The following is a 24,593-nucleotide window of genomic DNA, read 5'->3' as shown; positions in this document are numbered from 1 at the left end:
AAATTGAATATCTTTGTGCTATATAGTGTGCTTTAAATGACTTAGCTTCACCTGTGTTAATGACACCATGAAAATAAATGTATCTGAATGATATTATGCTTATCTGCTAGTGATGGGGAAAATGAAGCTTCAAATGTGCTTCATAAACCAGTTGTTGTGTTTATTTGAATCCTCTAGATGGCACTGTCTGTTCAAGATTACTGACTTGACCAAAACTTGTGTCATCCACCCGAAAAAAAAACAACTGGTTCATGAAGCACATTGGAAGCTTCATTTCTATTTCAGGTTTCAGTCTCAAATCTTTGAACACAAGTGTGAATGGCTGACTATCTCTATGTGTCAGCCTCGTGACTGACAGGTAATCAGTCCAGGGTGTCACCCTAAATCAGATGGGCTAGACCCCAGCTTCGCTGTGACACTTTAACAAGCTAAGTGGTCGGGAAAATGTGCAGACAGATGAATTTCTGTCTGTTTTTAGTCTAGTGACTTCAAAGGTTAAGCCTGCGGCTCTCTTGGAATTATCTATGAGGGGTTTACCAGGAGTCGACTTGGAGTAGTGATAAGAACACTTCCACACAAGATCCCGGAAGAGCCTGAGTGTGGTCATGTGACAAGACTCATTATTTGGAAACTGGCATGTCCCTAGAGGAGATGCCTGCATGCAAACCAGCAATAGAAGAAAAAGCATGCAAGGCGGGGACTCCTGGAAGATATTTGAGCCACTTGAAGGTTGCTTATTATCAAAATAAAGAAACATATTTGCTAGTATGTGTTGAGGAACTCATTAAGCATGCATGATTTCTATTCGCAGTTATGAGGTTACAAATTTATGAAAATCAAACTTATTGAATGTTGAGCATCCAAAAAATAACTAGCTAATTCAAAATCACTCCCAGACAAAATCTCTTGATGGGAGTTCTTGAAGCCTGTCATATCCATGTGCCCCCACAAGGTGGCAGTCTCGCACAATGATTATAATCATTGGGCGACACTACTCAACTAGAGGTCAAGCTAATTTAAGTATCAAGATTAAAAGAGAGAGAATGACCTGGTAACTTCAATTTAGTGTAGTCATTGAGAGTACTTTTTTTTTTCATTATGGACTGACAATGCTACAAATCAACAATGAGAATTGTCATCCTTATTTTATCCAATAAAGCGGCTTATTTAGTTATGCATGTATCTTTTATAAATACAAATTGTTTCCAGAATCATTCTGTAACAATTGCACTTTAATTCACTTTTTAAACTTTTCATCTTTCACTGCGTGTATTTATTTCAGACAAGTCTGTGAAGTCAGTATGAAGGACCAAGTAGGGCAAAAACAACCGAGAAGGCAGATTTCAACATATTCCGCCTCAAAAAAGAAAAAAAAAAAAGATGATGAAACATCACATCACTGCCTGGTTGATACTATGCCGAGGCCGGTGTCAATATTTTTGACATACAAAGAGAATATGTGATTTTTTTTTTTTTCTTTTAGTTGCTTTCACCTTTAGATGAACTCCCCAAAGTGGAGGCAGAATAGAAAAGTAGCAGGGGTAGAATGATAGGTAGCAAAAATAGAGGACGGATGAGGGGGGGGGGGGATGAGGAGGAGAAAGCAAGGATTTGCTCCATGTAAATCATCTTCATTGTTCTCCTAATGCTGCTTGTGGGCAAAAACATGCGGATGCACTGAAGGAACCAGGACGGCGAGAGGATGCAAACTCCCACTTCCTTCTTCTTGTTTCAATCTGTCCCTAATGGAGCTGTTTTTTCTTTTTTCTTTTAATGAATCACAATCTTTACCCCAAAACACATTAAAGAGATAGTCTCCTATCTACCTTTGCTTGTGATGGGCATCAGCTCACACACACACAAACACACACACTGCCGCCAGCACATCAACATGCAGTCATTGGGTTGGCATCGGATCGCAGGCTGCTAATTGGCTGCCAAGCAATGTGTGTGTGTGTGTGTGTGTGTGTATGCGCGAACGTGTGTTTCTCTGCTGCAGAGCCGAGGTTGCTAAGAAATTCCCGTCACGTCTGTGAGCCTCGATTAAGATGTTGCTCCAGTTTCCAACAGACAGACATGTGGGGAGGAGGGGGGGGGGGGGGGTGAAGTGAGGTGGGGATGGGGGGAGTGCAGAAGGGGGAGATGAGAGAACGCTAGAGGAGGTGGGGAGAGAATGAGAGGTGATGAGGCGGGAAAAAAGTGAAGAGTGAAGGAGCTAGCGAAATGCTGCAGTGGTTCTGTTGTGGAGGAAGTGATAATTCTCCAGTACTGCCATCCTTATCTGAAGGAAAAAAATTTCCGCATGTAGACGAAAAAAAATTTGATTGGTGACCCTTTTTTTGATTGGAATCATGATGGGCAGGAATCACATTGTATTTTTTAATGTCCTCATTTGCACTTTCCATCCTGTCAAGTCTCCAGAACAGCTTAATGTCCCGTCCCCTTAAGTTGCACATTCAAACAAGCACGCTGCTATTATCTCCACCATGCATCTGGTGTATGCTACTAAACCATGCAAAGTTATTATTCTCCAGATGAGCCTTTCATTTCGTGGCGTTTGGCGCAATCCTCCGGAACAAATTGATGGGGAAGTACAGTATGTGGCCTTAAAGATAACAAGATAATTAAAAGCAAGTTATGAAAGCTTAGATTATTAGAGCAGTTGACTTTTTGCACTTTCCAAGTGACAAGGAGGGTGACGTTAGGGTGAATGTGTGACAAGGAAAATGATGAGAAGGAATGAGCAATAAGGGAGAAGAAAAATAAACACAAAAGGGAATCTGGGTGATATAATGAAGCCGTGCGAGACTGTTGAATGATTCTAGGTCAAACTTACAAATTTACTTTCATGTGCACACTGTACGGGTTTGCACGCGCTCAGATATTTCACCGCAGAGGCCGTTATGTAATCACGCCGAAGAGGGAGCGAGCGGAATCTGTAGCCTAATTAGACGCAGACACCGGCAGACACGTCTTACAGCTGTCTGTCTCGTACTTCCACCGCAGCCAAGCAGCTGCTTGTCTGCTTTGGAATTTTGACAGCTTTATTTTTAGTCTGATGGTTTTTTTTTTTTCTTCAATGAGATGCACTTAATTGGATCAGGTAGATTCAGAGAGTAGATAAAGGTGAGGAAATATTGCAAAATTAAATTTTTAATCATTTGTCACACTGAGTCTTAAAGAAATAATACCAAGTTGTTTTTTCCCCTTTTATCATAATTATTGCAAGAATTTATTAACATGATCAGTGTCTTCCCAAAGATGAATATCATTCATTATTAATGATAATATAATTTTCAGCAATGCATTATTTCAAAGGTGCAGGTCACTATCAAAGAAGTTATTCTCATTTTTTTTTTTTTTAAATCGCCGACCTCTGGCCTCGTCTATTATTCATTTTCCCGCCCTCAAATAGTCCTTTAAAAAAAACATCAATTAAAATTGTAGTTCATACGGATAACTGCATGGACATGTTTTCGTTTTATGAATATAGAAATGTGACGATATATTTGAAATGCCATGAGAGCAATAAAATAGATTTTTTGCGGACGTGTGAATGAATAAAAGTCTCCAGATATCCTCCTACTATCATGTTTGTTTGATGGAGGATAATTAAATCGGTAATGGAAACCAACCTGTTCTCATTGCAATCGATTTAATTGATGCCGTTGTACACACAAACACGCACACACACATTCAACCTATATCCAACCTGGAATAAGCAAAGACCCCTCTCAAGGTCTTGAAGTCATCTTAGCCTTGAGAAAGATCCAACTTGGTTGTGAAATTGCTTTCATGGATCTATTTTCAAATTTGCACCCAAATTTCTTCCATGTTGCCTTTGGTGTCAGCAAGTTCATAAAATATGCATGATTTGGACTTTTCACCTTTCTGATTTTGATTCCTTGTATAAATCAAAGGAAAATGGAGCCTTTTATGGTAGGAGCTCATCCATGTTTGATGTGCAGCCAGGAGGGAGACCTAGATAATAGAAACGATCACACAGATACAGTCCTGTGTTGATGTGAATGTGTGTGTTTCATTCCACGGAATTAATAGACTTAAATTAGCGCATAGCAAGAATTGTGTTATGTAGCGTAATGCTAGCATTTAATAACGAGGTTGTCGTCTAATAGCTGTGAAATGCGATCCTGCAAATTGAAATCCTACAAATGAGGTCAAAAGGTCAAGAGCTTCTTTCAGACAATTCTAAAAAAAAAAAAAGAGAGATACATGAGACGTCTGCTCTTCCACTCTTATTCATTCCTCAACCATTCAGACAAATCCATTCATTCCAGAGAAGCAAGTGATACGTCTACTGTGACGATCAGCAAATATAAGAAAATAAAAACTCTCACGGAGTTCACTCGGGGGAAAGCGCACGGGAGGATCAGAGCACAGCCGAGTGAATTCATCACAGAAAACAAAAAAAAAAGTGCCACTGATTGTCTACAGGGAAAGTCCCGAAGGGGAACATAACATGCGCATATTTTCTGGTGTCCCTCGGGAGCTTGATCTTGCTGTGGGGTAAAATCAATAGTCATTTTCAAAACATGACTTAATAATGAGTGATTACACACACGGCGAGGCGGCATGAGGTATGCTCGTTTCAACCATTTCACTTTTTAAAGCAAATGGGTCAATCGGGAAGAGTTGAAAATGTCTTTAATCAAGGGCGAATGTGTTTTGTTTTTTTTCACAGAAAGGCATCCCCCTTTTTAAAATGGATGTTCCCTTTTCAATCCAGATGATGCATTACCGTCATTAGCGTGTCTTCATAGCAAGGATTCGATATTAAGACAAATGAGATGTTTCACACTCAAAAAGACATTCTTGCCGTACAATTTATACATGGCAACATTTATAAGGAGAGACACTTATCTGCTGGCCTCAGTGAAAATTTGTTGAAAAAAAAAAGATGGATGTAATTCAAAGTATTTTGGAATTCTGACGATGATGTTTTCAATTCCACCTTTATAGAGAAAACAGACAAAAGGAGACATATGCTGTCGAGGTCGCTGAGGTCGTAAAAAAAATATATATATATATTCAAGGTGATACCTCAAGGCCTTGGATGTTGACACATCTCTAGAAGTAAATCTACGCTACTGTTCACCTTTACATGAAGGGTGTGATCACGCTCCTGAGCTATCTGGGGAACGTCTATTCCGTAGCACTGGAGGCAAGCGTGTGATTACAAATTCAAACTGCAGGGTACAATGTGCTTTCCTTCTTAATTGACAGAAATCTCAGAAGCAGATGAGGCGTGATAAGGAGTGTCCACTTTGGTGGAGTGAGGATCTAATCTCGGAAATTTGCATAGAATGTAGTCCTGATGCTTTAAATGCTCATAGGAAAATTATATCATAAAATTATATAAATAATAAAAGAAAATAATAGTAAAATATTGATATTAAAATTATTATTATTATAAATGATTAAAATAATAAAATAAAATAACAATTATATTCTTTATATTATATATATACATATATACACATATATATGTATGTCAAAATGTATATGGAAATGAATATATAGGGAAATGACCTTTTATCTAGCATCTCACTCACTTGGAGTAGAGTCAGTTGAGCTGGTTGTCGCTTTTACAATGGATGAACCTCAATAAGTGAAGCTAGTAAAAATCCATCCGTCCGTTTTATATTCCACTTATCTGGCTCCCTGTTCGGGTTGACTGAGGAGCTAGACCCCCATCCCAACGGACGTCGGGCAATAGGTGGGCTACACCCGAGGCTGCTCACAAGTCAATTACAAGGTGATTGAGAAAAGTGCATTGAGTGGAAATCGATTCCACGTCAGATGCAATCATCGAAGTGACCTACAGCGATAGTAATGGCTGAAGGAAGTTAAATCATACCCACACTAACCACAAACAATTGGAAGCGCTCCAAAAATTAAACAAGAGATAAAAACACCTAATAAGCCACAGTTCCTGTTGCCCTTTATAAAATCGTTACGTGCATATTTATGATTTATCTTTATGATGAAGCTTTTATCCCCGACACTACAAATTCTCTAATAATTCTCCTAGAACACATTACAGAGGTTACCGTACGGAATCCCCAAAACAATTATTAAAAGAGACGAATCGGTGCACAGGCAGCAAGTCTTTATTAAAGTACACGGCTGAAAGCTCCGCCAAGCTCCAAATGTGCCGTGCGCGACCTACAATCTCAAACTGGCAGGAAAGTCTGCAAAACACCTTCATGCGTAGCTTTTGTTCATTTTGTGAGCACCAGTAATGTCATGATTCTTTGTCTCTTGGCTAATTTATGTCTTTAGGGTATTATTTAGTAAAAAATATAAAATAAAATAGTGAATCAGTGCGTAATATTAAAAAATTATATAAAATGAGATCATAAATATAAATTAAAAAATGTAAATATAAAACAATCTAAAATAATATCATAAATCAGCATAATATTTAAAAAAATCTAAAATGAAAGAAATATACAGCGTTTAAATCTCCAATCTACTCAGCATTGCTTTCCAATTGTGTCAAGCATCTCCACACATGCATGCCAGCACAGACATTATTATGAAGCCATTACGCAAGATTTCATCACCTGGTTTGGACTCCACTCATTAGGAACCAGCATGGCCAAGAACAAAGAACATCCAGCCGGTGACAAACCGTGCAAGTCTGCGCTCGCATTCATCAGACCGTATTACCCAAGAGCAACGGCGTTCATATTACAGCCATTAATATATATTTGTATCCTCCCCGTGTCTCCAATTTTTTCCTCCATCTCACCTTGACCGACCTTCAACACTCATACACGCGTGGAATCGCTCGTATCTCAAACAGACATAGCCCGTTGGTCCGAAAGGACATCACATTAGGGACAATTCAGCGCGTGTATGATTGACTGCTCGGGATAAAGGACCTTGGAAAAAAAACATCTGGGCAAATGACAAATACCTCCCTCTGGCTACCTTTGTATGAAGGCGACAGGCAAGAGAGAAAGGTGGGGGGTGGTTGCTTCGTGTCTGTGTGTGTGCGTTGACTTATCTCCAACGCTACACAAAGACCTGCAAGTGACGTGTGTGTGTGTATGTGTGTGTGTGAGAATGTGTGTGTCCTTGCCAGCCAGCCACTTGACATCACACGGCCCTCTCATGGCAGGCTTGTCGGATCACTAGCAGAATGGATAAGGCTATTTACCAGCGGCTTATTTGCTGGAGGGGGGTCAGACCAGAGTTTCATGTCAAAGCATTGGCGTTACACTTAGATCATCTTTATCTGCTCGTGTCCACCTTGAGCTAACAGCTACACAAATTGCATTTGGGGAATTAGGAGAGCAGACCATGAGGGGGGGGGGGGGGGGGGGGAGTGAGTATTTTGCACGTATGGACGTAATTTGGGTCAATGGAAACTAGAAATTATACAGTAAAATATCCAAGCTAAGATAATACATGACAACACAGAAAGACGATCATCAATTCCTCTCAAGTGCATCTCAAGTGACAGCTAAGGTTCTACTGAAGGTCATTCATCATGATTACCGAGGACTCTCGGCAATGATTTTGAAATGACCCAAGGGATATTTCGACCGGTGGCATGTCTTCAAGAGAAAATTACTTTATCGTACCATGGGACACCTGATTTTAGACAGACCGTCTTGACGGTAGCGGGACGGGTAGGAACAAAGATGGCAAACAATAGGCCACACTTGACAGAATCCAATATGGAGTCAAAGCGGTATGAAGCTGTCTGGAAGACGAGGATGAATGTAGTTCATCCGAGGGTTCGTATTATCGACAGGATTTAAATCAGATGAATGCAAATAAAAAGATACTGTTTGCTTTCACGGAGACCGAGAGGCAGAGGGGAGCTGCTGACATCAACAGCGCATGTCACTCTTGTTGCTTGGGCTTGCATCATAGCTTTTGGAACGACACTATAAAAGCCTCTTCGGTTTTATTACGGAGTATTACTCTTAGCCGCTAATGCATTGTCAAGTCAAGTCACTTTTATTTATATAGCGCAATTCACAACGGAAGTTAGCTTAAGGCACTCAACAAAATGGAACGGCTCGAAAAGCCGGCCGAGTCAGTCACAATCGATTCTGCCGAGCTATTCCATCTTTGATTTGTTCAAATATTGAGAATTAAACTTTTGAATGAGACTCCAAGGACTCCTCAGACTTCACAAATTATTTTCTGTGGCTGTTATTCTTTTCTTCCAGTGAAGTTCCACTTCTGTTATTAAAAAAAAAAACAGTAGTTGTAATTTTCATTTTCAATTTTAGTCAACCTTTGACAAATTACACCCTTGACATCCGCAGACAACTCTGATTACACAATTACCTGCACGGCATTTCTATAAATTCTTCATCAGGTGCCATTTTGAGTGACATTTCAAATACCCAATTCTGTCTTTGATCGCCTCAACAAACGCAGTCGAATCGCTTCCTGGTCATCGTCTTTATTACGTAGCCTGCAAGGCAACAATTTTTCTGCGTAAATTTTCTTCCCCTGCAAGACAAGGTGCAGTTGTAACATAATATTCGACATATTACTCTTGGATTTGGCTCGCGAAAGGAAATTGTTTCTTGTGAAAGGAAATTGTTTCTGGTCGAGCTGTGGATACGATTGCTTAATCTATGAAGTCAAGTTTATTTACCCTCAAAACATCAATTCATCCATTTTTTTTTTGGGACGTGTTCGTCCTACTGTTCTGATTTGTAGACAGACAAATTAAATAAGTCTACCTCCACCAGATTATGAAGCTGATCCAGAACCATTCCAGAAACGGACGCACGTATTTTTGTCCAATTTTATTGAAAAAATAGAGCATTTGAGAACACACTACAAAAACAGCAACACAAACATAATACATGACGGTCTCAAAGACAAACTAATAGCACAACAGTTACTAAGTATGTTTCACTGTGCTTTCAATGAATCCAAAACTCTCATTCAGTTGTTGAAAAGAAAATGTGTGCGCTTACAATACAATTTTTTGTTTTCAGCAAAACCTGATCACCACGTCTGGAAATAGCGGGAGATAAATCATCGACTCAAAGATTACCCGAGACCCGTAAGTCGAGTTTCATGCTAACGCTTTGTCTTTGTAAGTCGGCAAACCAAGGGACAGGTGGTAAAACCTTTGAGTGTTTGGCTTTTTCTTCTGTCTTCTTTTTGTTCTTGTTGTTTTTAAACGGCACAAAAAAAGGTGTCATCATCGGTAAAAAGAGGAGAACGATGATCATAACAATGGAACTTATTGCGGTATATCGTATTTTTGGGACTATAAGGCACACTTAAGATAATTTTCTCAAAGATCAACAATGCACCTTATCCATAGAAATTTCCATAAACGGGCCTTTATAGTCTGAAAAATACGATATTTCTTTTTACAATTGTCGATCATTATTCTTGACTTGCCTTCCGCAAATCTCCGCGAGCGAAAAGCTAGTCTTTTGTCAAATGACATCAAAAGAATTCAAAGCTAGTTTTCGTATAATGTTATTAGAAATTGGTTCACATATTTCTACATGTGTATGGCAGTTAATAAATGTTTGGAAATTCCTCATAAAATTCAGTCATTCCAGTTTCGCGGCATCGCAGAGAAACAAGACATCGGTAAGTCTTTGCTGGAAAAATGAAACTATTTTATGGCGGTAAATAGCAATGACATGCGTTAATGATTGATTTTAAAAGCTATGCAGATTAATACGAGCTGTTAACGTAAGACCACTTCGAAGTGGAATTGCTGGAATGCCTAAAACACCCTCCAATAACGTTCACAACATTGCGTGAACATCAAGTCACCGTCATGCATTTGTTCGAGCCATGATCACATTTGTGCCACACAAAAAAAAAAAATGGTGCTCGTCATCATTGGGAATGCTTCAAAATTATGACCCAATTCTTGTGCTCAAGCCGAATATAAACATAACTTCCAATAACTTTGCAGCGGGGAATTAAAAAGAAGGTTGACAGATTTGTCATAAAGTGCAAATGAAATTAGTTCCAACATACACATTGTCTGACATTCTTCTTATTGCCTGGCAAAAGTGAATAAAACGTCGGGGCACAATCAAGACGAAGTATTTTGGCAGGGGAGGAAACGACGGTGCTAAAAAGATACGAGGCACTTAGAAGGGTGTACAATTTTCCAACTGTTCATGCCCTGGGCATATGATTTTAGTTATAATTAGTTTGGTGGTTGCGAAAAGCCAATAACCACCACATTTGTGCGTGATCCCCAAAATCTGACACATTATTTCAAAATTATGGAATGATTGATGAAAGTAATTTAAGAAGCAGTAAAGCAGATACAGGCAGCATAATTGCTCATACCGCCTGTATATACGGTCGGCCATAAACGATGTTAACCATTCAAGTCGGTTGAATGGAGTTGATTATTGACTAATTGTGTTTTGAAGAGAGTCAGGCAAAATGGAGCGCGATTATTTTGGCTGGGGTGTTGTCAGTCAGTTTCGCTTAGCTGAGATTCATGCACACTATAGCAAGTCCTCAGGGAAGCATTAGTCTGCTCAATAGGACACTTGCAGGAGTCTCCCGTCTCATTAAAAAATAGCTAAAAACAACTTGTTAGTCGATTTATAATTTCCCCCATGACAGCCAAATGTTCATCCATCCAAATAGTCACAAACTTAATTTGTTCCCAAGTTCTGTTTTCGTTCTGTACCGGTTTCTGTGCATTTACTGAATTTATTCCCCTCTACTTTAATGTAAGGAACAATTCCACTGTCCTATTATATAAAACAAGATAGTAAAATGTTTTAACACCATAACTCCTCCTAACCACAGAAGAGGCCTTCGGTTTGACTCTGGGTCTTATTTAAAAGTCAAAACGTGTTCTTAAAAAAAAAGTGAAATAGCCTTTTAAAAATCTTACATTCTTCCAGTGTGCTTTTCAAACAGTCCATTGAGTGTCCCCCCCCCCCCTACTAAACCATCTCCTATAAAAGTACTTTTACAATCTCGATTCAGTTCCATCTCCTGAATTACCACGCAAGCTATGAAGGAGTGTTAGGGCCACGGTGAAGAGAGAAAAACACAAAGTAAGAGGATGGAGAATAATGTTTGAATATTAGGACCGGAATCAGACTGCATTGAGAGGACGATCATAAAACTTTAGACAATTTGTTATTCGAGTTATTCTCTTCTAACAATACACAACAATCTTGCCCTAATACTCGTTCATAAGCTTTTGAAGAAAAAAAAATAGCGGTCATCGGAAAAGATGAGGTTCATGTGGCAAGTTATCTGCACATTGGATAGTGTAGTAAAAATATTTACTGTTTTTGTATATAGGCTGCTAGAAATGACTCTTGGGGGCACAGGCGGAGTTAGGCTTTTTCTTTGAGGGGGGCAAAAAAAAAAAAAATCTTCTCAAACCCAAAAAAGTCTTGGACATTTTTTTAATAATGGTTCATCACATGTTCCCTTAAGTGGATGGGTGGAAATATTGAAAATATTTCTAGAAAAAAAATCCAAATGTCAATTATTCCTGTCCCTAATTTAGAGTGGTCCAGGTTGATCTTTTAAGAATACTGATCTAGAAATGTCATCTTTATTAAGTACTGAAATGCTCGATCAATAGCAACTTGACCACCTGCATGGTAGACTGAAGAACAATGCTCCCTGCTTTAAATATTTATAATACATTATATACATGAAATACATGTAGGCAGAGCTTCACAGATTAAACGCAAACACTAACATTTTTTTTTTTTTTTTGCATTTTCTATAAATACAAATAAATAATAAGTGATTATCGATTTATTCAATATTGCCTCCGTTTGCCAGTGGTTCCGTTTCAATGAGGTGCACTGTGGTGGAGAAAAACTTGCTGAGGGTTTTTTGCAGTACCTGAATGTGGACGTGAAGGCTTCATTGGAATCTCAAATATGGGTGATTCTTAATTTGAAGACTCATCATGGTCCTCGGTTAAGTGATTGTTGACTGTTTCCTTAGCAACATGGTAAATCCGCTGATCAATCAAGTTCCAATTTTTTTTGTCCTAAGAAAGACAACATGAAGCGAGCTGACATGTTCATGCAATCTGCGAGCAAACTTTAGGAGAGTGGGTTACCCGTGTCATTTCCTGATCAGAACATAACACAACCGTTCAGATGAGCATCTAAAGAACTTTACATTCACCCAATATCAAAACAAAAATCTAACCGAGAAATTTAGGCTCATACCTTTGCATTTCAGGTTTCAGTCAGTACACATGCTTGCCATTCATTTTAAGGTTTGATGGAAATGAGTTTGATGGCATCCTTGTGACCGCCAAACAAAAACCGGAGCACATCTAGACGGTAGCCGTTGGTGCCTCGATGCACTTTTCCAGAAGACACAAAGCAAAACATACAGATCCGCTGGACTCAGAAAACCTGAGACAAGCTAAAAGAATAAATTAACGTATTTGTGATGTCACCGAAAAGTGCTGGTAGTTCTCCGTGTTTGAGAACCGAAGCAGTGCTGGGATGTAAGGAATCCCAGAGAACCACTCAAATGAAATCCTCTGGATGGAAAGTCTTCAGTCAAACAAGTCCACCATGATCCCTTTGTTGTAAAACCACTCATCACCCTTCAGTTTGGTCTGTGACACCCCTAAAAACTGGTCCATAGAAAGTCTGCTCCTTATCATTTAGAAAGTGCTCAGCCGCTCTAGGTCCAACTGCAGTCTTCTTCATACTAGGTCCACGTATATTGTGCACATCCAGTATGCATCAGATGTTAACACTGGTATTGGAGCTGTTCATACGGACTCTCATTTCCTGAATGCTAGTGATAATTTTCTTCTGATGACCTGCTAGGTTCACCCCAACTCTCCGCAAGTCCCTAAAAAACAGGAAGACATGAAGATCACCGTCGGATATCATCAAATTCAAATTCCAAGTGGCCTTACTCGGATGTCATGTGAGCGACCGTGTCCAATGACGAGTATCCTCCTTCCATGAAGAGTTCCGTATAACGACCCATTTTGATGGAATCCAGCCACTCGCCTACTGTTCTACTCCAGACGTTGCAGTCTACGTCAACACTGGCATGCTCCACTAACAGGTTGGACACCCTGAAGACATCAGTCATTAATGTAGTCGGTGATTTGGACCTTTTGGAAAGTAAAATCTGCTGTCAAGGCGGAAGGCTGGTTGAGATGATATTGATTATTTCCTCCCTTGGATCGAGAAGGAATTCAGAAACTTAAAATGAGAAATCAGAAAATGTCCAATTTACGGCAATCGTAATTAGATTGCAAACACTGCCGGGAACAAAATGGCGGTGTATTTGAAGATTGTTAGAGTGACAGAATTTTTTTGGACATATTGCCTTCGTTATTCTCTGAATGCATTGTGATGCAAAACTGAAAATATAGTCCACTCATTACTAAGAAGACATTATTCAGGTTATTCTCCATGCCGACAAAGCGAGTGCGCCGAGCTTTGAAATACAAACGTTGAAGGTTGCAAACAGGTTTTTCTACGCCGCTGCTAGCTAATAGGAGCTTCATTATGCGGAAGGTCTGGTCTTGCTCGAGCTCCTTTGAACTGTCGAGCGCTATTGCTTTGGTTGTTACATCGGGAATTTACTTATCTTTGTAGAATAGGCCGAGAAATGATCAACCGTTGTTTCATTGCCTCCACCGAGAAAATGAGGACTTAAAATGTCTCCATTACAACACGTTAATGTCATTATACCCGAATGTAAAACTAACTAATTGGATGTTAGAATGCTTTGAAAGGCAAACAATTGAAACTATTGCTTATTCTTAAGAAAATCAATTTCATTTATGCCTCTTTGGGGGTTTTTTCCCACCTCTTCCTCCAACAACACGAAGCGATTGCGGTCTTTGTCTAAAGTGATTTAATTATGCCGCCACATAAGAATTCAACAGACTCTATTTACATTTAATCTGAATGATGATGAGTTTAGCTCTGAGTTTAATTCACAAGAGAAGGAATATGTAAAGCAATGGTAGGTGAAGAAATTCTAATTTGGCACCAAGGTGAATTTTCTCCAAACCGTCGAAAGAGGAAATTCAATTTTAAGTAAAAATACAAATTCAGTCAGATTAATTTAAATGTGTCCTTCTGATTCAACGTACATTATGTATTCGGGAATTTTTAATTTTTTTTTATTCTAAGTGTGTAATTCTCACCTGTGCGAAGAGTTGACCAGATTTTTCAGCGAGCAAGGGTTGCGAATGAGTTTGTCGAGTAGACATACGATCTCATCAAACTTGGGCCGGTTGCTTCGTTCCCGCTGCCAGCAGTCCATCATGAGGTGGTAGAGCGCCTCGGGGCAATCCATCGGACCCGGTAACCGATAGCTCTCTTCTACCGCCTTAATGACCTGCAGAATTGGGTGGGAGTTGTTGAGAAGGATAGGATGGCCAACACCTAAGGACAATTCCTTCATCTTAAAATAGACAACAATAGTCCAAAGGGTAAACCCGAAATTATTGGCTAGCTGAATGTGATGTTGTATCTCATGAGCATCATGAAGGCATCATCTAGTATCGGTTACTTAATCATTTGTGCGAGATGGAGCTGTGAATCAAAACCGGAGGAGGTCTTGGTCTACTTCTGCTCGACTCAAGACTGACTGGAGGGAATTGGGATGTTGAAGTTCAGTCATAAAAAAAAAAAACAGATTGCATTTAAACACACATGCGTGGGAGTGTACGGTGAGAAGGCCAACACGCCAAGAGGCACACGAAGCTGACTGGCAAAAAAAAAAATAATAATAAAAGAATGCAGATGAAAGACAAAAGGCAGGATGAGAGAAAACGCGATGGAGTGCAGGAAAAAAAAAATGAAACACAAGGAGAAGGCTTTCAGAAAGTAGCTGCAATTTCTTGTGCGGATCGGAGAAAATCCGCCATAACGCTTTCAATTAAACATCAAACGTCCTCCTCGACTTCCCTTCTTTCATCCTCCCTTACTCCCCCTCTCGCCACTTCTTGGAGACAGACGGCCTCATAAGCAAAAGAAAAAGGAGGTGGGAGGGGCTGGCGGATGAGGAGGTCACCGCAGGGTTGCGTGTGCACGTGTGTCTGCTTCCACGCCGTTGAAATCTTGGAGGACTTCTGGGTTGTACTTTTAAGATCCTCCGACATGCTCCTCACCCGCGAGTGATTTAGGTCGCCGGCTACTTAAAAATGTCATGTCATTTGCTCCGACATGGTGTTCACGGCTACAATAAAATGGAAGCTGAACGGAGTAAATGTTAAAAAAAAAAAAAAGTGTGACATTCCCTCCCACGAGGTTCTGCTTAGCTCTGCAACTTTGTGCTCGTTCACGCGCTTCACCGCCCGCCCCCCACACACACTGGAAAATCTAATCTTCTATTAAAGCTATTCATTCTCATTGTCAACACTTTGCAGTAATAGATTGACATCAATCGCTTGTGACATTACAGGAAGCCTCAGTCAGTCTCTGGAAAGGAAACGCGTGCATTTCACTAACACGTTCATTTTTTGGTACAGAAGACGGGCAACAAGGCATTTTAAAAATATCAGCAATATTTCATGCAAATGACTAGGGAGGACAAATCTGTGTGAGGTCAAAATACACAAACGTTCTAGAACTTACATCTTGATTGGACATCTCCCAGTAGGGACGCTCGCCGTACGACATCACTTCCCACATGACGATGCCGTAACTCCATACGTCGCTGGCTGAGGTGAACTTCCGGAATGCGATGGCCTCGGGAGCTGTCCAGCGAATTGGAATCTTCCCGCCCTGTGACACAATATATAAGAATTTTTTTTTTTTTTCATTTTTATTTCCAAAGGTTTTAAACTGAACTCAAACACGAGACAACCCACCGTCATGCTAATGAATCCTAATTTTTGCAATATAGATAACAAGGTTGATATTCTTTTATAAATAGTCATAGGCTGTGTGTGTATGTGTGTGTGTGTGTGTGTGTGTGTGCAGACACGTGACTTCATTATAAAGCGTTCATCGCTAAGATAGAATATTTCCCGGGATGACTGCTGAGCCAAATGTGCTTTCAGTCGATGAGAAGTGAAATTAGCTTGATGCGGCATTGATGAACACAGCAGCGGGATATCTCCGAGTCTGATGATGTGAAGGGTGTGGATGATGTTCCTCTCGCCGTTCTGTCGGAGTCGAGGAAGTGCCAGTGAGTGAGAATGAGTGGAGAGCAGGAAGAGAGGTGAGTGACGGGATGTCGGGCGCTAATTGAGTGCCGGAGAGGCCGACGCGACTAATTGGCTGGAAGCTGGAGATTCATCTGAAAGGATGTCACTCGGAAAAAAAGATGTCCACTATCGTGTGGCCATTTGGAGTGTGGATTAAAAAAAAAAAAAAGCATTTAATATCATCCGTCTTTCAGACTTTCAATGCTATTATTTGTACGTGATTTACCATTTATTGTAAACAGAGTAGTTGGTCAACTTTTAAATGTCACCTTGGGCTGTATGGGACAAGCAATTTCTTTTATGTGAAAATGAAAACAAACTGCCAAGGCGCCTTCCCAAATCAAAATGCAACGCCTTACCCGGGTGGTGTAAGCAGCCTCAGGGTCGTCCTCCAGAACACGGGACAGGCCAAAATCAGACACTTTGCACACAAGGTTGCTGTTGACCAAGATGTTTCGAGCTGCCAGATCGCGGTGGACGTAACCCATGTCAGACAAGTACCTGCATTCATTAGCCAGAAAGAGACGACTGGCTTTTAGAAGCGAGCCGTGGAGATTTGCTGTCGATATCAAATCGTGTGTGTGCGTTGGGTACCTCATGCCGGATGCAATGCCACGTAGCATACCAACCAGTTGGATAACAGTGAACTGACCGTCATTTTTCTGGAGTGGAAGACAAAAAAAATAAATGTTGGTATGAATTGAGTTGCGGCTGTCAAAATGAACTGATTAATCGACAAGCAATCGGTTATCAAATTGAGAGCCATTTTTAGTGTCAGCCTCTCAACAGTAAATGGGGAAAATGATTTTCCAATACATTTTCATGCAAAATCATTTTTGTCTGATTCATCGATTAATCGAAAGAATCATCCATTCTAAAAATATTCAATCGTGACAGCCCTAAATTGATCATCAGGGTATTCGTGTCAGTACATCCCCTTCTGTTACCATGAACCTACTTTCCTTTTGTGCTTTCAATCAGATTTTCCACCATTTATATAGCCCACCAAAGTATCGACAGTGTAAGGTCCCACTTAGAAATTCAATTCCATGTTAAGCCCGACGTACGAGCATCGCTTACTGCATTGTCAAAATGGTGCAACGACTAATCCAGAAGCCCGTCCAGACACTTGGCGGTGTCATTTATACTGTCCTCAGTACAGCAGCCATCCATGTAATTACTTGACAGGCTTTTGCGAGCTGCTCTGCCTGCTGCTCGACCCCCTCCCTCCTTTTGGCACCCAGGACCGTCCTGCTCTCACTTCCCGCACCACAACATTCTGAAGCATTTTTAGTACCATTTTGACATTGCTGAGATGAACCACAGGAACTTGAGGAGCAAACCTGAACTGCTTTATTTGAACAAGGTGCCATTTGGAAAGTATGAAAAGCTTAAAGTGGTTTGCAGCGAGAACGATTGAGATTCCCGTTCACAGTCGTGCCAGTCATGTGAAGTATGTTTGCAGCAAGTAGCTACATTTGGCTTTGAATGTCTGAACTTAATGAGGCATTTAGCTGGAATCATAAAAGCTAATTGGCTGTATTGTCATTCCCCGTTGATCCGCTTTGCCAACAACTGCGGTGCAGCATTCAACAAAATCACCCAAATGTATTTATTCATTTTTACATCCAGAGAAGGACACACTTTAGCGACGATAATCCATTCACTGATTAGCTTTCAGTCCGTCGCTGCAATCTTACTGGTTTGCTCATTATTATTCATCTCCATTGTGTATAGTTAGTGCCATATTTACCACTATTCAATTGGTTTCTTATCATCTAATTGTCAGTTGTATCTTGCAATATTTTTTTTTTCCCCTACCTTAAGGAATGTGTCCAGTGATCCATTCTCCATGTATTCGGTGATAATCATCACTGGTTTGCCTGAAAAGAACAATTAAATAAATAAATAAATAAATAAATAAATAAATAAATAAATAAATAAATAAAATATAAATACAAATTATGTTATTTATATTTTTTTAATTATTAGAAGACACTGACTCTTGGTGACCACGCCCTCCAGACGAATAATGTTGGGATGATTAAACTGGCCCATGATTGACGCCTCCCACAGGAAGTCACGTCTCTGATGCTCCGTGTATCCCGCTTTCAACGTCTTGATGGCGACCTGCATCTCTCTTTTCCCTGGCAACCTTAGCGGCCCGCTACACACCTCGCCAAACTCCCCTGAGGCAAACGCACACATAGAGCTGCAAATATCTTATTCAATGGTACAGCAAGCTAAAAAAAAAAAAAACCTTACCAGCGCCAATGATTCTTTCGATGGAGATGAATGAAACGTCAATCTCTTGGGCAAATTCATGCACAGCCTGGTTAGGGTCTTCGTAGGTGAGGGGGTCAATGTAGGTACGCACTCCCGGGAACTTTACTGCAGACACACGAATAGCATACTTTTTTTTTTTTTTTATATTGGTGGTAAGTCTTTCAGTGTGCTAGCAACACACACTGGCAGCATTCTGCTTCTTATGAGCCAACACGGCAGTCTCGGTCATCCCTAATTGCAACAGATGGCCTACAGAAGACAATGCCAAAATGTTGCCAAATATATCAAGCAGTAAAGACGGGGAAACCATCATGGCTATGTTTGGATTCAGCCAGTGTGCCAACAATCAAATGCCCTGAAGATCTCTGACTGGAGTGTCATGGAGACACACATGGTCAGACCTTCCGGGGGGGAAACTAACCCGTAACGACACGGCCACCGTTTGAACCCTCCACAGTTAATCACTGATGACATATTGTCTCACCCGGAAATCTAGAACGTATTTAGAAATGCAATGTAAACTTACTGTGACCATTATGGAAGTGCATTTTTTCCTCTTCGGGATCTTGCTTTGCTTTGCTGTAGCCACACCGCCTAGGAAAGATAAAAAATATATTTGTAGTATTGTATTTATTTATTCTGTCGGTCAATATTTTTTTTCCTAGAATTAAACAGCAAATTAGAAGGAAATTTTTTGTTGTTGTTGTAAATGTTATGTATGAAAAATTTACTATAGTCTTTTTTTTTTTTTTTGCCTGTGTACCCAAAAATCCACCCACGAGTTTGCGCCAGTCCAAACAATTTCTCTACGTCAATATTTACACATCCGAGCCATCGGATACAATCAGATAACCTAGATTAAACAAAGGAGATTGATTTTTTAACAAAAAGCCATGGGTGCACACACACACACACACACACACACACACACACACACACACACACACACACACACACACACACACACACACGCACGCAGACACACACAGACATTCCAATTATTTTAATGCCGGCTAACCATCTGTAATTGATTTCAATCAGGAAATTTATGATGCCTGCCAAAAATGCTCAACAAGAACAGGAGCTTCTTATTTTCACGGTTGAACAAACTTGAAATGTGCTCATTTGTCAACTGGGTCAAGCGATGCTGCCCTCATTTCTACGTAGAATATACTTAAGGCAAACGTAGCTTAGTTTTGTCATTTCAAACAAATTCCAAATATTCACGCATGCAGCTCTCATTGTGTAGGACAGAAAATCCAAGAGGCTTTCCATCGGCAGCTGGATATTCACTGTATATGTGCGTGCGTGTGTGTTTTGTGTCTGCCCGAGGGTGTCTAGCTTTCCGGATCTGTTGAGTCAAGGGATTTGAGCTTGCCCAGTGGCCACTCGGTCTTCGGACTTCCTGTATGGGCGATGTCCGTGTGTATGCGTGTGGACATGCATCACTGCGTTGAAGTGCGTCTACACATGTGTGTCCTGATTCTATGTCAACGGATGTGCGTTAGCAGTCTGGACAGTAAAGATGGGGGGGTTGGGGGGTAGCCTGGGGCTGGGTTCCTGGCCCAGATTCAACAGGGGAAATTCACTTGGGCTTCCATTTTTAACCTTTTGTCACATGCTTGAGAATTTTCAATTTATTATTAATATTTTTTTATTATTATTGTTACATATATTTGGTGAAAATAATCCAGGCATTTTTCTTGAATTATTTTTTGTATGAATATTCGAATGATAATTTTGTTGGATGAGTTTGGCCACACGGAATATATTCCACTGACTATAGCAAAGTCCAGACTTTTTATTTTTATTTTTTTTTTTTACGAGGCCCATCCGTTGTAGATACTGCATGCTGGGCACTCCCCCAGACAGACACAACACACTGGCAGAAAACAGCACGGCTCAGCATATTCTCCAACAAGGATCAATGATATTCATGAATCCAAACTCTGACAGTAAAGCATTGTGACCACACCAGCTGCTCTACGTGACCTCCACAGCGGATGCGGCTGAAGGCTGCAGCTTGGAGCTGTGATACTGACGGACGCGTCGGCTTCGTTCTATACCGACCTTTTATACAAACAAGTTTAAACACTTCTGATGCCAATCCGGATCCAATGAGATGAGGAATGCTTTAGACTACTATCATCCTCATCAAAGAGCAACGACCGGGTTGTCATAACAACTCCGGGGCTACGTTTGAAGGTAATCATAACATAGATCAGCGATTTCCATCCAACCACATGAAATCGAGCTACATCAACGTAGGCCGATCCCCGGGGGAAGCATCACTTTGCTTATCTGTCAAATTGATTGAGGGCACGGCTCAGGTGGCGCAGCGGCCGTCCGTCTCCGAACCGATACGAGCTGGCCTTACCGTCCGCTGAGTAGAAATCCAGCCACCACCGCCAGCAGGACAAGCGCCAAAGTGATGGCCACCGCTACTATGGATGCCTGGGCACGTTCGCTGGTGGCTGTTACTGCCAATAATAAAAATAAAAAAAAAGACAGGGTGGGATGTAAAGACTTGAACGATGCTGCAGATACAGGTGTGAGGTTTTTATATGGCCACGCTTGCCCGCTCGGGCTTACACTCCTCGTTTCCCTCGTCCAACAGTTTTGTGTGAACTCACAGTAAGGGCTGGTCTGGAATTCAAAACGCCGGCTAAACGCGCCATAGCCCGCAGACGTCCTGGCTCGCACCTGCAAAGTACACGTCAAAAATATTCAATACTCACATTAATTCTATTATTTCTCAAAGGAGGGGGATTCATATCAAGTGTGATCACATTGATCAGCCTCCTGGAACAGATTGCCCAGTATTGAAATCTACCGACTATAACCACTTTCAAATATCTTTATTGGTCCGGCGCAATATTATTTCCGAGGGACCATTTGTTTGAGTTATACGTCACTTCCAATAAGCAAAATCTTTGCAAGTGCTTGCCCGCTTTGCGTAGATTCTTTTCCGTGTCATCTCATTATCATTAATCGATGTCGATATGGATTTTGTCCGACCTGGAAGATGTAGACCGAAGAGGGTTTGAGGCTTTCCACCACCATCTCTGTCTCCCTGGATTTTATGATGGTGTAGCTGGAGTCCTGCTCCTGTTGGAAGAGAAAGTACATATTTGAAACAGATTTTTTTTTTTTTTGGTCTGGTAGCCTCAGTGCTCAGCTTTGTTTGAATGTCTGAGGATCAGTTTCCCAAGTGTAACCTCATCAGGTTTAAACAAGGCTCAAAGCCAGTCCATTAGCCAGAAACCATTAGCTAACCACTGACCACAAACCTTGTTTTTTTTTTTTTCCCCTCTCTCGCTCACTCTCTTTTTACCTTTATTATGACCTTCCCAGAAAAGAATGCTTACAAGGATGAAAGGAAGAGAGGAGGAAGGGCAGAGAATCACTGAACTGAGCTGAAGCATCAAATTGCTCTCTTTAACAATGTCCACCTTCAAAACAGCTTTGGGGTAAGGCAACATTATTTTCACAAGGTGTCGTTTAGTAGGTGTGACTACGTCAGCAAAATCATGGACTGTAAAGAAAACCCAGAATATGTTCGGTATAAACGGTAGTAGAATATTTTGGTTACGTAAATCAGCAAAACAAAGTTTTGCGCAATTAAACTACTGATATTCGTAACATTTGTTACTTTACCTTCTCAAAATACTTGATCTCATATTCCAAGATGATGCCGTTGGGTCGATCCGGTTCTGCCCAGGAAAGCGCGATGCTGCTCTTACCGGCATGACCTTTTCTCACCACACTCACCGGCGAGGGTGCTGCACATACACACACATACACAAACACACGCACACAATTTCAACAGAGTTGACAACTGACAAGGAAGTTTCATCAAACTGTCGAAAATATCACAAAGGGCCAAAATTGCTATTCTGAGACCATTTCAAAATTGTGAAGATATTTCCATCCATACAATCAGTTTTAATTCATGACCATGTGACTTCATTTCATCCATCAGGTGCAACACACACACTTTTTGTATTCAAGCTCTTTCGGGAATACTCAATTATTTTCAACCCACTGAGCTGTTCCAACCAATGCCAATGCAGCTCAGCGACAATTTTGGCATTGAAATGCCCGTGTGCCTAATTAAACTTTCCAGTTAAATCTTGGGCAATTCATTAAATGCTGGCAGAGGAGAAGGCGAGTTGTTGTATCAATCTGTCACAATGCTGAGGGAAGCGGTAACACCAAAAAATATTAGGAGCAATTTTAATAGGCTATTTCCTGGTTCATGTAGGGTGGTGTGAAAAATTCAGGAAATTTTTGGGAGAAAACGTCAAAATTCATAAGTACCCAGGTTAGTTTAGTGCTAGCGTATCTTTGACTGGTTTAAATTCAACTAGCCTGAGGTTGTGTGGATTCAATTTTAAAAATTTTTATTGAGGTAATTTATTCTGGAGTGAGCCGACTTGCGTGAGTGTGCATCCGTCATTGAGCCATCCTGAACGTAACCTGAACGCTTGGCCCAACTCTCCCAGGGACAGTTGGAGAATCTACGACACAAGAGGCTTTTAACCAGGCAAAATGCTCCCTCTGGCAACGTCTACGTGTGTGTGTGTGTGTGTGTGTGTGTGTGTGTGTGTGTGTGTGTGTGTGTGTGTGTGTGTGTGTGTGTATGTATGTGTGTGTGTGTGTCTGTGTGTGACACCAAACAACGTTTCAGTTTCAATGGTCTCAGCAGAACTCTACGGGGAATAAATCACGGCTACATACAACGGTAACTGTATCCTGGAGTAGATGCTTTCACAAAAGTCCTATCTGCAACATCTTAAAAGCCTGAAACCAAAAACCGACACACAAGCACACTCTGTTTTTAAATACTGTAAAGGCTCGACTGTCATCGTGACAGAGTGCCTTTAGTTTTCCTTCAGATTAACCGGGAATAAGGCACCCAAAGTACTTCTCCTATTTATAAATTATGAGGGTTTCATAAACAGATACGACGGAAAAGGCGTCGCGCTTCTCGTGCTCAAACATTTTGGGGTATTTCACAAAAAGTGCAAAATGATCACAAATGTCGACAATTTTCTGCACGTTAACTTTTTACCTTAACGCTGACAGCTGCTCACTTGTCAACTTCAAGTACCTCCGCCTTACATCATTATCGCAGCGCTGAAAATAAAACCCGAGCCAACCACTTTGCTCTGCAAGCTTTTGGAAAATAAAAATAAAATCAATACAGACCCTCGAACATCTAGCTAGCGTTGAAAGAAATATCAGTAGAACCAAAAGTGTAAGAAAAGTAGATAAGCTTTCACCGATTTCATCTTGTTTTCTCCCGATTCTATTTCAAACCAATCTTTTGTCTTTATAACATCTGCAATGCACTTCTCAGACAAACAAAATCCCCAGCTTCATAAAGTTTTGTGTTCGTGCTGCATAACGGCCTCCAACATTTCTAATCTGCCAGTCGATGTGATGGACATGGCGCTTCCGTGAACCTGCCCTTCAGCACCGACATTTTATTATTCGACGCGGCTTTACAGGGACACCGTGAAACGGTCTGTTTATCTGACCCCTTATCAAGTATGACACTTCCCCACACTTCAGATCTACTCGTCCTCTGGCTTGTCAGCTCTCCCGCTGGCCTGATTTCTCTTACCGATTCAAAACTGATCAGAGAAAGTTCTTGTTGCGACTGCAGCTATCACCAAAAATGGGCTCAGGATTGTTTCAAGTGCAGCAGGGAATAGGATTGAAACGATGCCCAAAGCCCGAGTGGAATGATGATGGTAGCAACATCTGGGAAAGGTGACATCTGTTTTGCATCTCTGGTAAATAACAAAGCTGTCAGCTTTAATCAAGCCATTGAACACAACTCTGTGAGGAAATTAACACGGTTTGCACTGTAGTGAACTGCTACCAGCACATTTTGAGGGTCCTTTGGGAGCTTACTAATATCTTTTCTCACTGTGTGTAAGCAACCTGCTGTCACGAAGTAGCTATCATACCTTTGGAGTAATCTTCTTGTCCATCTGCTGGAGGCAGTAATGGAATTATTTGGCTGCCGTGTTAAAAAAAAAAAAAAATCTGATACTGTATTTTTTGGACCAGGATATAAGGTGCGGTCTCACTCAAAGGTTTAGGGAAATTTCCAAATATTGGG

General features: G+C 40.8%; 1 protein-coding gene across 2 annotated transcripts in view; it reads right to left on the bottom strand.

Annotated features, from left to right (window-relative positions):
• Nucleotides 1-12,202: 12,202 nt before the first annotated feature.
• epha5 (EPH receptor A5) overlaps nucleotides 12,203-24,593 on the bottom strand; it is a 30,292-nt gene continuing 17,901 nt past the window's right edge. The window contains exons 6-19 of one of the 2 annotated variants that reach the window (XM_085927099.1): nucleotides 22,118-22,242; nucleotides 21,479-21,568; nucleotides 21,094-21,163; nucleotides 20,838-20,940; nucleotides 18,987-19,054; nucleotides 18,440-18,565; nucleotides 18,178-18,363; nucleotides 17,996-18,057; nucleotides 16,769-16,836; nucleotides 16,534-16,675; nucleotides 15,600-15,749; nucleotides 14,165-14,358; nucleotides 12,914-13,078; nucleotides 12,203-12,846 (exon numbers count right to left, since the gene is read on the bottom strand). In XM_085927099.1, the coding sequence (XP_085783225.1) occupies nucleotides 12,735-12,846; nucleotides 12,914-13,078; nucleotides 14,165-14,358; nucleotides 15,600-15,749; nucleotides 16,534-16,675; nucleotides 16,769-16,836; nucleotides 17,996-18,057; nucleotides 18,178-18,363; nucleotides 18,440-18,565; nucleotides 18,987-19,054; nucleotides 20,838-20,940; nucleotides 21,094-21,163; nucleotides 21,479-21,568; nucleotides 22,118-22,242 (1,661 nt within the window). In that variant the 3' untranslated portion in view covers nucleotides 12,203-12,734. Of the gene's footprint in view, nucleotides 12,847-12,913; nucleotides 13,079-14,164; nucleotides 14,359-15,599; nucleotides 16,133-16,533; nucleotides 16,676-16,768; nucleotides 16,837-17,995; nucleotides 18,058-18,177; nucleotides 18,364-18,439; nucleotides 18,566-18,986; nucleotides 19,055-20,837; nucleotides 20,941-21,093; nucleotides 21,164-21,478; nucleotides 21,569-22,117; nucleotides 22,243-24,593 lie in introns of those variants that run through there. The other variant, XM_085927100.1, reaches the window with a different exon arrangement.

Source organism: Syngnathus leptorhynchus, chromosome 12 (assembly GCF_054491065.1).
Source record: "Syngnathus leptorhynchus isolate UIUO chromosome 12, UIUO_Slep, whole genome shotgun sequence".
NCBI lineage: Eukaryota > Metazoa > Chordata > Actinopteri > Syngnathiformes > Syngnathidae > Syngnathus > Syngnathus leptorhynchus.
The sequence above is the reverse complement of the archived record's forward strand: the minus strand, read 5'-3'. Positions and strand labels throughout refer to the sequence as shown.